Source organism: Ambystoma mexicanum, chromosome 5q (genome assembly GCF_040938575.1).
Source record: "Ambystoma mexicanum isolate Mex_15411 chromosome 5q, UKY_AmexF1_1, whole genome shotgun sequence".
Classification (NCBI taxonomy): domain Eukaryota; kingdom Metazoa; phylum Chordata; class Amphibia; order Caudata; family Ambystomatidae; genus Ambystoma; species Ambystoma mexicanum.
Genome location: NC_090933.1, coordinates 691,661,272 through 691,677,895, shown reverse-complemented (window position 1 = coordinate 691,677,895; position 16,624 = coordinate 691,661,272). Strand labels below are relative to the sequence as shown.

The 16,624-nt window shown below is 44.9% G+C and overlaps 1 protein-coding gene across 1 annotated transcript in view; it reads right to left on the bottom strand.

The window, feature by feature from the left end:
- PREX2 (phosphatidylinositol-3,4,5-trisphosphate dependent Rac exchange factor 2) overlaps positions 1-13,400 on the bottom strand; it is a 1,458,907-nt gene extending 1,445,507 nt beyond the window's left edge. Inside the window, exons 1-2 of the mRNA XM_069621155.1 lie at positions 13,173-13,400; positions 11,962-12,539 (exon numbers count right to left, since the gene is read on the bottom strand). Of these exons, the coding sequence (XP_069477256.1) occupies positions 11,962-12,102 (141 nt within the window). The 5' untranslated portion in view covers positions 12,103-12,539; positions 13,173-13,400. The remainder of the gene's footprint in view (positions 1-11,961; positions 12,540-13,172) is intronic.
- Between the last annotated feature and the right edge of the window lie 3,224 nt (positions 13,401-16,624).

The following is a 16,624-nucleotide window of genomic DNA, read 5'->3' as shown; positions in this document are numbered from 1 at the left end:
TGAGGTTACGGTTATGAGAGGTCTCTTCTGTGACCTTTATGATTTCCTGGAAATAAACACACTGATGCTAATTCTGGTTTTCCCTAATTGTCAGATAATGTTCAATCTTGGACAAATATCTTTCCCATAGCGTTCCGTTTCTTTTGTTTTATTTCTTTACATTTATTTTTATTTTATTTGTATTCAGTTCCAAAAACACTTTTACAAATCACAGAATCCCAGTCACAAAATCACCAAATACACTAAAATCAACCAAACAATCAGTCGTACTATACACATGATGTCTCATTTAATTACCTCTTGTTTAGACACTCCTATTCAATTCATGACATCCCGTTTTAAAATCTTACAAGTAGTGTGGCTACAAAACCTTCTAAAATCAAAGTCATTCATACATATACATTGCACACAATAAATGCATTATATGTGTAAAATCTTAATATAAAACTTTAAATAATAATAAAATTACATTTAAAAGAGGCAATAATTAACTCACCATAAACTGACCCCATCAAAATCAATTGGTATTAGGCAGGCATTTTTTGATGATACACCATAGCCAGTACAAATCAATGTGCACGCTTTCAGTCTCAGTATTGAGGCAGTAATTCCAAAATGCATCCTGCTTTATTGACTCACAGCTGTGTACAAAACTGCCCAAAATAATCATGTATGTGTTGCCCAGAGCAGCATATTCGGTGAAAAGATGTGTTGCTGTCTCCAACATGCCAGGCAATTTACATATACGACAGACCCTATCTTGGACGGGTAACCCAAGTTGTGCACCACGAAAAATAAACAATGGCAACTGGTTTATCCGCAGCCTCAGTAGGAAACTCTGCACTGCTGGGTTAGGGCACTGCCTTAGATATCTTTGAGGTTGAAGAAATCGGTGCACCACACGTGAAACGTAGGTATAGGAACGTGGGGTAGCCAAATGGGCATAGTTGTTAATCCAATCGCATTGCTTCAATTTACATTTGAAAACATGTTTTAAAACTACTTACCTAATTCCTCTGTTGAAATCAGGACACCATCCAATACTCTTGTATAACTTAGAGATTAACATATCAAACTTCTCTTCCTAGAATCTATGTCTGGGTCCCTGACCAGACCCCAGCAGCGAGAGTAACAGGCATGTTGGCTCATAGTTGATTTCCAAGTGCAGAAATCCCTGTCTGGTCAATATCTGACACTTGAGGGAAAACAAACCCAGCTCCAAATGGTGATATTCAACTGTGATAGAGGGGCAAAGCCTCAAAATGTGTTTCCAAAAGAAACCCTCAATTATATCCAGTCAATGCAAGTCCCCCATGGCCAAGGCCTCTAAGCCATAAAGAACCATGGGGCAAAGACATTGGCTGTATAGGGTAATTATCCCCTCCACGGTTTATTTTATGACAAATCTCAAATGCTCATAAGTCAATAAATAAGACACCCGTAGGAACAATAATAACAATAATAAAAACAATAATGAAAATATGAAGCGGTTACCTATATAGATCTTTCGCCAAAGCACTTCACGTAGAACAGTGTTATCCTTCAATATTATTACCCAACCAAAATTGCAATTAAAGTTCTATATTAAATAATGACCGGCAAGGAGAGGACATAGAATGTTATCGAATTGGTGACTTTGGAAGCAGAATAGCTGTCTCCTAATCTCGGATTCCCTACCTTACCAAAATAGTTTGATTTTAAGTGAACCACTGTCTCCCTATCCTTCAATTCCCATACATGAAAGTGTTTTTTTTATATGCGAAAATCAAATATTCTCAGTGTCCATTAATGGGCCCCATTAACCTCACCTGATTTTAAATGTGTTATCTTGAGATAGCCTGACTCTCTCATCTATCACCGCCTAAAAGCAGGATCAGGCATATTGACACTGAGCAAAGTCATTTCAGTTGATGATAGCTAGGCTGGCTGTCACTGGTTTATTTGATTACACTTATGTGAAGGGTCATTTTTCTCATGCCAGGCCTGCACTCATTGGAACTATGTAATTCAAGGGTTGACAGGCATAACATGCTTCCCACAATGTGTACAATTTCCCACAAGCCTTGTTGCCTGATTGTGGTATCTTTTGAAGATGGAAATATTTGCATGCTCCATTGACTTTCAAAAAGCTTTTGGGTACATATTGCACACATGGTTCTTCCTAAAACCTTTAGAAAGCAGTATTGTAGGATAGAAATGCAGTGTGATCAGGAGTACGTACTCCCAAAGAGAATGCAATATAAAAAAACAACTTGAGGACAGACCCATCAAACAAGAATATGGAGTAAGACAAGGATGTTCTCTTAGCCCAGTTCTGATAAACATCGATATGAATGACTGCAATCACTTCAGACACGTCACTGCTCTATGGACTAACAGCAGTGGCCACAAAGATCAGTTGCCGTTTGTACGCTCACCCAGTTCTTGCACAAGTGGGACAACAAGGCATGGCCTTACTCGAAAATGATTGCAAATTATAGTGTCTGAACATAAACAAAGTCAAGACCAAAGTGATTGTCATGCAAAGAAAGTCCAGAATAAAAACCAACAAATGCTAGTTCTAGTTCAAGTTAGTCGGGGAAAACATGGAGCACACATCCAAATGCTGCTGTTTAGGAATAACATTCAGAGCCTCCAGAAATGTCAAAGAAGTCATGAAATACCTCCTTGAAAATGCCATGCATGCATGCTATACCGGAAAATACAAACTCCATTGCATGAAACACTGGTAAAACTCTGGATTAAATGATTTGCCAGCGTAATCAAACCCATACTCGTATATGGCAGTGGGGGGCTGGGTCCTGATGTACCCCAAAGTTTACATTACATTGGACAGCAGTCCCACCAAACGTATGTACCTGTTGTTCTGCAAACAAGCACTTAGAGTCCAAAGAAATACTCCCAATAAAGCTTGCCAAGCAGAACTGGGGTGGCACTCATTACTCACTGAGATAGAGAAACAAACAGCAAAGTGTGATACACCTCAAGAAAAGCAACACTAGATGTTCATAGACCAAAGCTATTAAAAACCAACATAAAAAAGCAGCAATCCTACCAAACACAGAGGTGGCATGCATTAATGAATCAGAGACTCTGACCTCCCAGGAACCTGAAATCATTTGAATTAGATGAACTCACAGAAGAAGCAAAACAGGGACAAATCACTGACTGAGAAGCCCACAATGCGACATACAACAGAAAGCAACGCGACAGGCTGCTAAACAGAAGATGGACCTTAGCTGTCTATCTTGAAAGAGCGCAAACCTGATGCACCAGCAGGCAATGGGCAAATACAGGCATAGGGTCAGTGGCCACATTCTCGAAAATGAGAGAGGGTGGCAAAGGCAGCATAGAATGTATCTCAAGACTGGATCTGCCCACAATGTGACTAATGGCTGGTGGGAAACGAGTCATATTTCCTTTACACGGCCCCAGATATAAGAAGAGGTATTGAAAATACAATGACCAATTCTCTAGAAAGATCAGCAGCTTCGCAAAGATTGAGCAAAACAGCAAAATTATAACAGGAAAAAATCCAGAAACAGTAAAGAAAAGCATCAGAATACCTTGAAGCCTGCAGCCCCATCAGAGACTTGTGATACCACGTATCGCGCTACTCTGAAAGCTTTGGAGAGACTTGTATCTCCGCGAGTCATGCCAATAAAGCATTACTGAATTGAAAGCAAAATAATGAGTTGGGGGCCAGCTGGGTATGATATTATTGTAAAACAGTTATTCGATTGGGATAGCTGCAAACCCTATGAAGCAGGAACTCACCACTGTCCCTTGAAAATGTAATGAAGGTTAAGGTTAATTAGCTACATAGAGCAATGCACTTGTCAAAATATATATATATATATATATTATAACACTCCTATTCAATAGAATCTACGAATTGATGAAATTCAGTGCATTATTTAAGAAAGGCAATTTTATTCTTTGCGTTCAAGCAATGATTTTCTGCACATTTTCTCAGCTTAGCCCACACATGTTCCAACCTCTGGTCGTTCTCAAGGCTAGTGATTATTACATATACAACCAATTACACAAATATAACAATATATACATTATGATTGCAGTAGTGAGAACATCCAACAATAGTCAAACCCTGACCATTGTCAATTTCACATAGCCAGAGTAGTTGACAAATCCAATAATATGAGCAAATTACATGAGTCATCCATTTTGTCATTGAATATATGAATCGGCTGAAAAAGAATAAAAATTGACATTATGAAAAGAGATTGATAGAAAATATATAGAAAATATATAGAAAAGAGAAAAGGGGAAAGAGAGCACAAAAAAGAAGAAATAAAGGAGAGGGAAAAAATGAAAACTTTATATTAATAAAACATTCAATTGCAAAGGTTTAACAGAGACTTGTCATTATATGTATATTCCATTACTGAACGTTCACATTCTTCAATGTTTGTTAATAGTACTCCTTTCTTATGAGCGATAGAAAAATTGTAAAACTGTCTATTGCCTTGTGTAGTAACACCAATTTTTATTACATAGGTTTATATTCGGAGAGTAGTTGACCACCCACAACTTTGTGCACGTTAAGTTGGTCCAGCTCCATCTGCTCTTGCTAGTTAAAAGTCCTCCCTGTTAGTAATTATCTAGCTGTATCCCTTAGGCCCGCAATCAAGTGTCTAAAATCATGCCACTCACCCTATAGTTAATACTGATACCATAATGTTGAGATAAATGTTCTTGACATCCTAGTGGGGTATAATTGACTTATGATGTTGAAATCATCTATATTGATCAAATAGTTGTATTAATATATGAATTCAGAAACAAATGGTTCTCACCCCCTGGTGTTCACTGTAGGGCAAATCGTTTCAATGTTGTGTTTCTAGTTGGCTTGTTCCAAGTTAGTAATCTAACTGCATCTATTTCAAAAATAAACATCCTTTGCCAAAATGATTTTTTGGTTGTTATATTACTCACTATCCTTGTCTCCGTCTATAGAATGATGCTTACTGCAAAACATAAGGATGTGTCCTTACCTCAAATACTTCTGAAACCTATAAGGATATGTCTCATAGTATGGGTGTCCGGTAAGGAATCACCCTCGGTCGGCCACGTGAAGTTTCCCAACGGCCACCATTTTAATTGTTGCTTAAAAAGTGGCATTGACGTCATCACGTGCCAAATGTGCGACGTCAGCGCTATGATGTCAGATGTTAACAAAGACTCAGATGCTTCTATGTATGCGCGTGTTAGCAGCAATTGCTTATGTCATTTTTACTAGAAAATTGTAAGGATGCTGTAATTGGCAATTGCATCAAAATAATATGTTAAGTATTTGCAAACTCAAACAATTTGAGCACACGTTCACTGTGTGTGTGTAAGCAGTAGTTGCCTGTAATCATTTTGTTATATAATGCACTAAGCTCCCTGGCCTCGAAGTAAGCACTAGTAGTGCCCCAATTCATCTGCAAATCCGCTTTAAATCTACCTTTTCCCTCCCTTTGCTTCCTGTGCCCCAGCGGTCATTCCCACTCCTCCGACTCGCTCCTGCCTCCCACTCCACCCCAACCCGTGATTGGCCCACGAGCATCACTAACAACACCTCGGGTCTAACCCGGCGTGGGCCAGCGCTCCTCGGCCACTTAGCTCCCTGGCCTCGAGGTAAGCGCTTTTAGTTGCCACATTTTTTTGCAAATCGGCTTTAAATCCAGCTTTCCCTCCCTTTGCTTCCTATGTCATTCTCACCAGTCATTCTCACTCCTTCCCTGGCCCGCTACCACCTCCCACTCCGTCCCTGACCCGTGATTGGCCCTGACTTTCCTCTTAGTGGACACAAGCTGGACAGCCCTCTGCCCAGGCAGGCCGCTGGCTAAGGGCCCAAGGCAAAGGGCAGCCCGAAAGAGGAAGGCAAATATGAAGTTATCTACATTATTCTTGCCCTAGGACATATAGGGCCTGATTTGCAAAAATGTTTTAACATGGGAAAGTCACATTGAAATTTTTTTTGTAAATCAGGCCCTTAGTCACGTGAACCCATTTGACCAGTATAATTCGCCATTCGGAAGATTTCTTCCATGTTGGCATAAACGGGGTTAATAGACTTTATACTTTACACTTTCACCTGAATGTAAAAGTTTGCAACATTGTGTTGTCTTTATGTTATAATCTATGGCAGCCAGGTATGTAGAGCAGGGAATCTTCACAATCCGAATTTCACATGTCAAATTCCCCAAATAATGTGTGCATACCAGTCAGCGTGCAAAGCTTGGGTGAGTCTGGCACAAAACGGCTTAGGCAAGGAGAGGGCATAGAGGAGGGGCGGGTTCTTAACATCCACAACCAGTATGAGTACTGAGAAAGCTACAAAGCATCAGGCACTTGACACATTCCCTTGCAAGGCACTTCAAATGAGGTCATTTGCATGAGCGTCCCTTCTCGTAAAGTGCAATTTATCTCACAAATGTTTTTTCATCCATTTATTTAAGGTTTTATATAGTGCATCAGCAGGCCACCGGGCAACAGCATGGTGTCCAGAAGTAGTTTGGGCAGGTGTGTGGAGAACCCAAAGGGAGTGAGGTTTATTCTATCTACAAGTGGAGTCTATGCAACGGGTGGGTCTTGTGGTCGTCCGAGTACAATTGCCCAATAGCAATGGTGAATAATAAAACAATAGCAAATATGATGAGTAAACTTGAATCGAGAACAGCACGTGGGATGAAACTGCGCAGACAGCACCCACCTAGAAGGTGCTGCTCTCAAGGGCGGAGATTACATAGATTATACCGGTGCCAGACAGTTGTGCGCCAGTGTCGAGCAGTGTTCCACCATCACACACAGTTACTTTCATCAGAGCACAGTGGGAGCGAGATGGCATGCATTGGTAGAGGTGAGGTCAGTGGTGCACCGCATATATGGCGCGCTTGACATCTGTTAATACGTTTCTTAAACCACTCATGGCATTGTGGATTATGAAACCTTTTATTGATAAAACAAAACCAATATTCCAATCGATGCTCTACAAAGGCTTAAAATTATTATAGTCATCATCGCCATCATCATCATCATCACGTTATATGTTTGTTGGCCCCATTCATGTCACGACAACCTGGACCATATTGAATCCTTTCTTGTGCCACCACTGCTGCCAAGGATCGTATTCCTGAAGTAACAGCAAGTGAGGGCAAATCCAATCTCCACAGCACGCGGCAGAGGAGCCCTGAGCTTTGACACTGGCTGCTGAGGCAGGTAAACAGGAAGCGGCTGTCAGGGGTCAGAGGTCACTGCCTTCAGTGCACTAAGCGCCGTTGCGCGTGAGCGCGAACCATGACAATAAACAGCAAGCCCACGGATCTGAAGAACCATAGGGCAGGAAACCTGGAGCCTTCCCCTGTGGGACTGTGGGAAGGCGGCAGCCTACATAAACGTGTAAGGATGCCAAGAGCAGAAATGCGGGAATCGTGTAGCGCGGGAGCAACAGCTGTGCCAGGTTTTTTTTTCTCCCTTCTATGGCAACACCTTGTTCACCCTAGGCTGCGAGCCCATGCCCAAGTCATTCTTTACCCACGTAGGCGGAGCACATCAACACATCAGCGGCACACATTCCATGGAAAGGGCAACAGCTGGAAGTGGCACGTGCAGGGCTATGTTCTCCATATGGTTAGAGGGAAACACAAATCATTCACGGAGTAGATGGGCCAAGACAAGAATCGCAGGAGGACTGAATGGAAAATGCCCATTAAGGGTTAAACATATGCAACAAATCAAAGGCCATGTGTGATCTCCTCTGCCTGCAACAGACTATCAACTGTCAGTGAAAAATGGCACCAGAGACCTGGGTATCACCTGAAGGAAATCCAGCCCCTGGGGCCCGCCACAGAAATGGCCCTGGTTGCGCTCCCAGCCAGAGCCCATCGCCAGCTCCAAACTCAACCATCCATGTCCTGCTAACCCATGGCTTCTTTGTGAAGATGCAACACGTGTCATAGCTCCACAGATAGAACGGTATACACGCATTTCGCCAACCTATTTTTGGTCGTGGTACTTTTCATCACCGGATTTTACATCGTCAGAAACCCCGTTTTTTTTATTTTTTTTTATTTTGGGGGGGGTTGTTGGGGTTGGGGTATTATTATAATAGTAAGGGGGTATCTGGGGGGTGGAACCCCCCCCCCTAATAAAAAAAAAAAAACAGTGTTTCTGGCGATGTAAAATCCGGCGATGAAAAGTACCGCGACCAAAAATAGGTCGGCGAAATCACGTAGAACCGATAGAACACATGCCAATGAACCAGGAAATGCAAAAGAAAATGGCCGGGGATGGCTCCAGGTCCATGCCACACTTGCTATCACTGTGCATGTCTCTCACCGCCATCAAAGGCCCAGAGCTCACTTCACCCATGTCTTCTGCCTGAAATGAGCCAGTGTGATATGCTAACACATAAGCAGTGCATGCCATGCCATCCAGTGCAAAATGATAGCCAGGCCAGCGTGTCCATGCTAAAAGACAACTCAGCAGGAATTTGACACGTTGAGCTCTGTGCCCGCTACTTCCTGAAGCCTTGGTCCTTCCTGAGAGATTCACAGGAGTCACGTGGGTTTCAGTGAACCAAAGGAAATCCAGCCCCTGGGGCCCGCCACAGAAATGGCCCTGGTTGCGCTCCCAGCCAGAGCCCATCGCCAGCTCCAAACTCAACCATCCATGTCCTGCTAACCCATGGCTTCTTTGTGAAGATGCAACACGTGTCATAGCTCCACAGATAGAATGGTATACACGCATTTCGCCGACCTATTTTTGGTCGTGGTACTTTTCATCGCCGGATTTTACATCGTCAGAAACCCTGTTTTTTTATTTATTTTTTATTTTGGGGGGGGTTGTTGGGGTTGGGGTATTATTATAATAGTAAAGGGGTATATGGGGGGTGGAACCCCCCCCTAATAAAAAATAAAAAAAACAGGGTTTCTGGCGATGTAAAATCCGGCGATGAAAAGTACCGCGACCAAAAATAGGTTGGCGAAATCACGTAGAACCGATAGAACACATGCCAATGAACCAGGAAATGCAAAAGAAAATGGCCGGGGATGGCTCCAGATCCATGCCACACTTGCTATCACTGTGCATGTCTCTCACCGCCATCAAAGGCCCAGAGCTCACTTCACCCATGTCTTCTGCCTGAAATGAGCCAGTGTGATATGCTAACACATAAGCAGTGCATGCCATGCCACCCAGTGCAAAATGATAGCCAGGCCAGCGTGTCCATGCTAAAAGACAACTCAGCAGGAATTTGACACGTTGAGCTCTGTGCCCGCTACTTCCTGAAGCCTTGGTCCTTCCTGAGAGATTCACAGGAGTCACGTGGGTTTCAGTGAACCAGCACAGTGTACAGGGGCATTGTTCCGTGTGCTAGGGATTGCAGGTGCTTGCACTACATTTCCCAGAAAGTACCACCCTCAATGTCATGCTTTGAAGAAGGGCGTTCAGTACCCTGCCTCTGGCACTACTGTACATGGGGTGGCCATCCCCGTACATGTCCATATCCCCCTGCACTAAGCATCTTATTTTATCCGGCCTCAGCCAATCAGTGCTCGTCACTATTCCCGGTATGGTAAGGCACCTGCGGCAGGATTGCCCCCAAGATTGTTGTTACTCCTCTAGGTGCTTCTGGCCTAAACACCTTCTCTCAATACAATATAAACAAATAAAAAAATAATGTTAACGAGTCTTCTTCTATATGCTGCTCCTGTTTACGAGGGGACGCAATTGGGGTGCTGGTAGTTTAACAAAAGGCCTCTCTATCCCAGAGTACCCTTTTCGCAATCCTGGAATTTCGCCGGTCTGGAAACAACGGTACCAGTAAGCTTGCCGGTACCGTTGATTCCGGACCGGCAAACTACGAGTTATGCGAATGGGTAACTTTCAGCCCGCCAGGTCTGACCTGGCAGACTGAATGGCACCCGCTTGCATATCTAGACGGATGCACCGGCCACATTCATAAATGGTGCCGGTGCATCCGTCCTCCCCATTACCATTGAGTCCAATGGGACCCAAATGGGAATGGGGAGTCAAATTTTGCGGCACCGGGCAATGGGCAATTACCGGGTCCGCCATGAGGTGTAATGCCCCTGTAATTGCCCATTTCCTGGTGCCGCAAAATTAATGACTCCGGCAGCAGCCATGCCAGTGATTACCGGCACGGCTACCACCATAGTCATGATGACCCCTATGGTCTTAGTTAACGTCAATGGAGCAAATTAGACGTAAACCCCCGATACCAATAAGGTAAAAGCAAGGCCAGACTGGAAAGGCACATGGGTCTGACCTATTGGGGGGTGGGGGGCCTCATCTAAGAAGTACCCTCCCACCAGCCAATGGTCACTTTTTTAATTGAAAGATGGGCATGATATGGTTTTCCCTTTATCCTCCCTAGAAACCAGGAATATGGAAGGGCAAAGGTTATCCATATTTAGGGGTTTCACGTGGGACGTTCACCCTTAACTCCCTTAAAAACCCACCCCAAACAAAATGAACCCTTTACCCCACACATAAATACATTCGATGGAAACATTTTCGTTGGAACATTTTGATGGGAAAAGTTTAGTTGAAATCTTTTTCGATGGAAAGACTGCATAGCGATTAGGTTATGGGCTAGCATACTGTTTTTCCCCACTCAAAATTCTCCAATTATTGTTGGTCCTTTACATATTGTGCATTGATGTATGCCCTGTTACTGCCGCACAAGAGGGCAACACTATCTTGGTAGGTGAAGCTACCACAACCAGGTGGCAGCTGTGAGTCACTGCCCCGCTGCCACGGTGGTATCTATATGTCTGGGCCTCAGGGTACACTTGGCCATTGTCAGACCTTGGAGAGCGGGGGCAGCTCTGGTGCTGGCATGGTAACCTGTTAGTCTGGATGACCCGGAAAGAATGCTTCTAGAAATAACCTCTAACCTGGAAGAATTGGAAACTGAAGGCACTAACCCTCACACAGAAGTTATGAAATAAAAGTGGATTAATGAGTGCTGATGGAAGGTCCCTGGGGTAATTAATCACCTTGCTGGTAAAATAGCTACTTATGTGTAATAAAATAAACATACAGCCTTAATTAATCACATCTAGGTATGCAGGTGTATGTTGCATGAAATGGGTGTAAAAAACCTCACATACTCTTTGTTTGATGTTTTGTTTTGTTAAATACACAATAGTCCGCTCTGCAGTGAAGTATGGTTTAGGTGTCACTGTTAAGAATAAGGCCAGTGACTTGGAGGTATATGGTCACCGTTGGCACAGTGTGGCAGTCCTCGGGAAAATATAGGCTACAGGGCAATAGAGCAATTCCTGTGGTTCCGCCCAACAAGTTCATGGGGTCCCGTGTTTTGGGCCCAGGTGGCCCAGTTTGATGACTTACTGCCCAGTGTAGCTTGCCATTTTGAGCAAAGTTACTGGCCAAACGGCTTGTGAACTACACTACTGCAGTAGATTTAAGCAAAAACGAGCCCCTGACAAGTACTCAAACAGGCTGTCCCGAAAAGCAAGACATTTTGGGCCACTTTCTAACTGATACTTGGGGCTATTTTGCTCCCCTGTCCTACCGTGGTGTACCCACACAACTGTACAATGTCAGTAACATGTGGGCACGCCAGCATTGCCTGCTTGACCTTTGCATTGCTTTTCTGAACGCATTTTGCAGCGGGCACCAGTGAAGCCACCCACCGTTGCCTTGCTCTTCGGAGAATCCCTCCTTGGCCCGCCTGTTCCCCTGGAACAGGCATTAGTATTCCGCACGCTGCAGCCGCCTCCCTCCCCTGCACTCTCACACACCAGCTCTTGTTCCCAGTGCCAAACCGCCACCCTTGCAACTGAATTCGCATGTCACATGTCGCCCAGGCCGAGCCTCGTGCGGGCCCGTTTAGTTTTCCCACGGGGCGTGCATTTCCCCCTGTGTGATTGCCAGCAGAGCCTCCCTGGCACCTTTTCTCAGACTCACCGACACGAGGAACTCGAGGGTGCCCACGTAGTCCCGCTCCGTCTTCAGGAGCTCGTTCAGGACGCAGACGCGGAGGCGCAGCTGCTTCTCCGCGTCCTTGCCGCTCTCCGCCTTGCCCTCGGCCCTGGTCTCCTCGGTCATCTTGCAGGTGTGGGTCAGCGCCGCCAGGTACTGCGTCTGGGGGGGCCGGCTGCGACGCGCCGCCCTGGCCCCGCTCGGCTCCGAGGGCAGCGTGCTCCGCTCCGGGAAAACTCTCAGCGCGTTATCCCCATCCCTTCAGCGCGCACGGCCAGGAAAAGGCCAGTTAAATGGCATACTCTGTCGTTTATGTGGGCCACAGAAAAACAAAACGACTGCCAAATGTCGCCTCAGAAAGTGGTTTGGGGTTCAACCCCGGAGAAAGTGGTCAGGTCCGTGGTCGGCTCTGTGTTCATCCCCCCCCCCCCGTTGCGTTCTGCCAGTATGAACTGGGGTCACCGAAGTCCCCTCACAGCCCCTCGCTGCCGATCCTGCGCGCAGCATCCGGCCAGCCACCTTCCTCAGAGCCGCCTCCACGGCAGAGCCTTCCTGGTAAATTTCTACAAATAACAAGAGAAAGAAATTTCAGTCACAAAATGACCCCCACCGTCTGCCCCTCGTCCCGGTCAACCAGGACACGATACGTTTGCCAAAAAACCGAAATACACAGTCAGCCTTTTCAGCAAACCCTGTGGCAAGTAGCAGTTAGCAAAGTGTCCAACGTGGTTTATAAGCCACCCTGAAAAGTATAAGCCAGAACTATGAATGAAAGCAACGCTGAACTTACCCTCCCCTTAAAAAGTAGGCAAAACAAATCCCACAGTCAAAAGAGAAATTGTTATTCTGCCGTTGCAATAATGCAATGAATGAGCCATTTAAACGCGTCACTTGTCCCAATAAAGTGAGGTGTGCTTTCCTGGCTGCAACCACGTCCCACCTATAGAGTGCCAAAAGCCCAAAGCACCCTCCTCCTCCTCCACAAGGCAACTCCATGCGTGTCGGTATAACAACAGGCATGTTTGTAAACTCATAGCCGCTGGCAGGCGTGCCATCCCTTCCCAGGACAGCAGGGAAACTTTGAGACGCTGCACAGGCACCTCTGGCTCGCTAATTCCTTCTGCCCTAAACTTCGGGCAACTTGCGAAACAGCCCGCGACAGCAGCAGCAGCAGCAACAGCATCCACGCGGCTTACCTCTGCCCGGTCCATGCCTGCACTGAGAGGAGAGCAGGAAAGGGGGGAGGGGACGCCGGACAGCTATTGTTAATCCGCCTGTGTGTCACTAAGGAAACCACCGCAGGGGACAACCGGGGCCAGACCCCGGCAGAAACGCCACCACCGAATCCACGGATCACGGGAGACGGGACAAGTTTCTGGGAATGTCAACAACTTTTCCCAACATCCCTTCCCCCGCAGCTTCGCAGGCATTTGGACATAAATCAAAGGTTTCTGCCCACGTGACCCAGATCCCTTTATCCCCAGCCCATCTTTCGTCTTCCCTCTCAACTCCCCCTTCCCACAGCCCCTCCTGCCACGAAATCCCGCGGAGGGGGAAGTGAAGCGTGATTTCCCTCACCACTGAATAGCAACACTGCCGTTCTCACCCGTAGGAAATGTGTGTCAAAAGAAACGTGCGGTTCCGAGAGTTTACGGGTTAACGCTCCACCACTGCGTCTATTCACGTTTTGTGAGGGCGGGCAGGGGGTGTTCGGAAGTAAGCTTCTAGCTTGCAAAACCCGAAGCACAATGCGATACAAAGACAAGCATTGGACATGATCACCAAGACCACCAGCTGGGAAAGGCTACTCCCTTCCCCTCAACATTAGGAGCACTATCCCCTTCAGCCAATGAGAACCCGGTTCTCCCCGCCCATTGATCCTAATTAAAGACAAACCCTCAGTTGAGTGAATATACATCCAGACTGCCAAATGGTAGCACCAGTCCAACTTGGTACTCAAAGAAAAAGTTACATATTTAAAATTGTATGTGTCCCCAGAGGCGTTGCTGGGGGGGGGGCTGAGGGGGCTATAGCCCCGGGTCTTTTGGTTGTAGCCCTGGATAACAGCTCAACTGCTACAACCAAAATGCTACCTAGCCCCGAGTCCCGCCAATCTCCACAATAGCTTAGCCCCTGATCTTTTCCAGACCCAGCAACACCCCTGTGTGTCCCTAACATTTAGGGTTTCCTGTTCTACTCCAAGTGTGCTTACCTGTAGCCTGCAACTTCCCATAATGGCATTCACACGTGCGCAAGGAAGCCAATCAATAGTGTGTAAGTATTGACTGACACACATTCACAACTGATTCATATCCTTCAGAACAATGGGTAATTACAAAGTAGGTAGAAGTGGAGAACTGGCAAACACCTGGAGTGGCTTAAATGCGTGGTATCACGCCCCACTGATTATTTGGGTATCCAGTGATTCCCTCGAATACAAAGCATCGAATGCAAAAGCCTCGAAAAATGCATTTTTTTCATAGGTAAAGGTTTATTTTTTTATTATAATGGATTTTAAGGGGTAAAAAAAACAGTGGCTGGGGGCCCCCCATTAAAAAAAATGAAAAAAAAATGAATTTTTTCTATGCATTTTTTTTCGCTGCTTTTGCATTCGAGGCTATCACTATAAAACATTATTTGAAAACACTGACAGTATAATTAGTAGTACATTGATGGATGGCAATAGACTACATGCAAATATGTATATCAGGCCCGACATGAGCACTCAAATTGATAGCTGTGGGGAACAATTTTAGAAGGAATATTTGCCTCTCTGCTGCAACTGTTGCAAAGTAATAAGAATATATGGATGCCTGGCAATCTGATATTGTTCAGCTGAGGCTATATCCTGTTAGAAAGTAAACACAGGGCCACATTGTATTCACTACACTGTACACAATATAACTAAACATGGATTTCTATCTAGGTGTATTCCTCCTTCTCTCACCCTCTCTGGAGCTGTTAGTGTGAGGACATGCCCATGTGTTGTAAATGAGTGTGTGCGTGCATATTTGTGTGTATGTGTGTGTGTGTTCGTGTGCATGCTGAATTATATGCACATATAGCTGGTACACTTGAGCATGCAGATTTGTTAGATCATGCACAAGTGTCCGAGAGCGCATTCAGGATTTTGTGTTAGCATGTGCATGGCAATTTATGTTTGGACAGGTGTGCTCATGTGACGTGTGTGCATGTACACACAGGTGTGAGCTCATAGAACTTTGTCAGAACATGCACTGGTTGTGTGTGTGTTTGTATGTGTGCACGTACATATTTAAGCACATGCAGTGGTGTATGTGCACAGTTGTGCAATTGCTTGAGCAAGACTGCAACCAAGTGCAGAGGATTGTGTATTGTCACAACTAATTAGGCGGTCACTCAACACAGGGAGTTTCTTTCCCTCCCAAAGCAAGGTTGCGCGCACCCAAAGCGCTTATGCAGATTCAACTTAAGTGAGACCTCCGCTCCTTCTCCCACCATCCCAACAAATGCCCTCTGCAACACCAATGTGCTAGGAACCAGGCCGGTGTATAGTAAGAATATATATTTATTTAAGGTTTGACAAAATGTAATAGCAACCAAAACATCAGCCACCAACACTGTGTCACTACACAATATCACCAAGTCAAATATCTTGCACCAATTGACTAACACAGGTTTAAAAGACTTTCAATTGCGATATGACACAGGTAAAATATTGAAGTTGGCAGTCACAATTTACATCGGATTTCTTGCAAATTAACCAATAGGAACAATACAACACACACAGTTATTGCTTAATTTGGCAGAAGACTCCTTTCTCACAGCAACCCCTGCCCTTCAGCCATCAATTAAATATGGCCCTTGTGATCTGAAGGCAAGGTACAGGGAGTGGGAGTACAGTAACAAACTCGTGTTTGGCGTTTTATTAAAAGGCAAGGTTTGCTAAATAGACCCAATGAAAAAAAATAATTGTGGGATTTTTATTTGAAAGGCAAAGTCAGGAAAGGAACTCAATGGGAAAATTGTGTTGTGCTTTTTATTTGCATGCAATGCAGGGCTTTGGAAAAATCATTTGGGATGCAAGTAAATAAATGGGAAATTTCCTTTTACACCCTCTACATTCACTTGAAAGGCAGATTTTTAGAGTTTCTTATTTTGGGATTATGGATACCCCCCTTCGATACAGAAGATGGGAGTTTCAGAAAGGTAGAGTCACACAAGTACTTTATTATCTATACCGGCTCTAACAAACTGGGCATGAACTTTGTTAGTTTCGAACTCAAACAACACTCATCCGGTGATTTTCTATATGGGAATTCATTGATTTAACTTCAATTCAATGCGCTAAGGATCTACGCAGCTTCCCCCTCCTCACAATTTAATGGAAAGCATTAAGGCAGGCAGTTCCCAACACAATTCAATTTAAATGGATAGGGTGTTTTTCTATAGTGGAATTAATTTGAATTGGATTTAATATTAATGTGCCAAGGGTCTCCCCAGTACCACCCCACTACCCGCTATGCGAGATGGGGATTAAGACTGGCAGATTCCCCCCCACACTTTTGATAGCTTTGGGATACATCCACTAACATGGGAGGCCTTGGTTATAGGGAATACAGGGAAACAGCAGGGCTCCTCTGAGGGCAGCAGAGATCTGGTCAAAGGC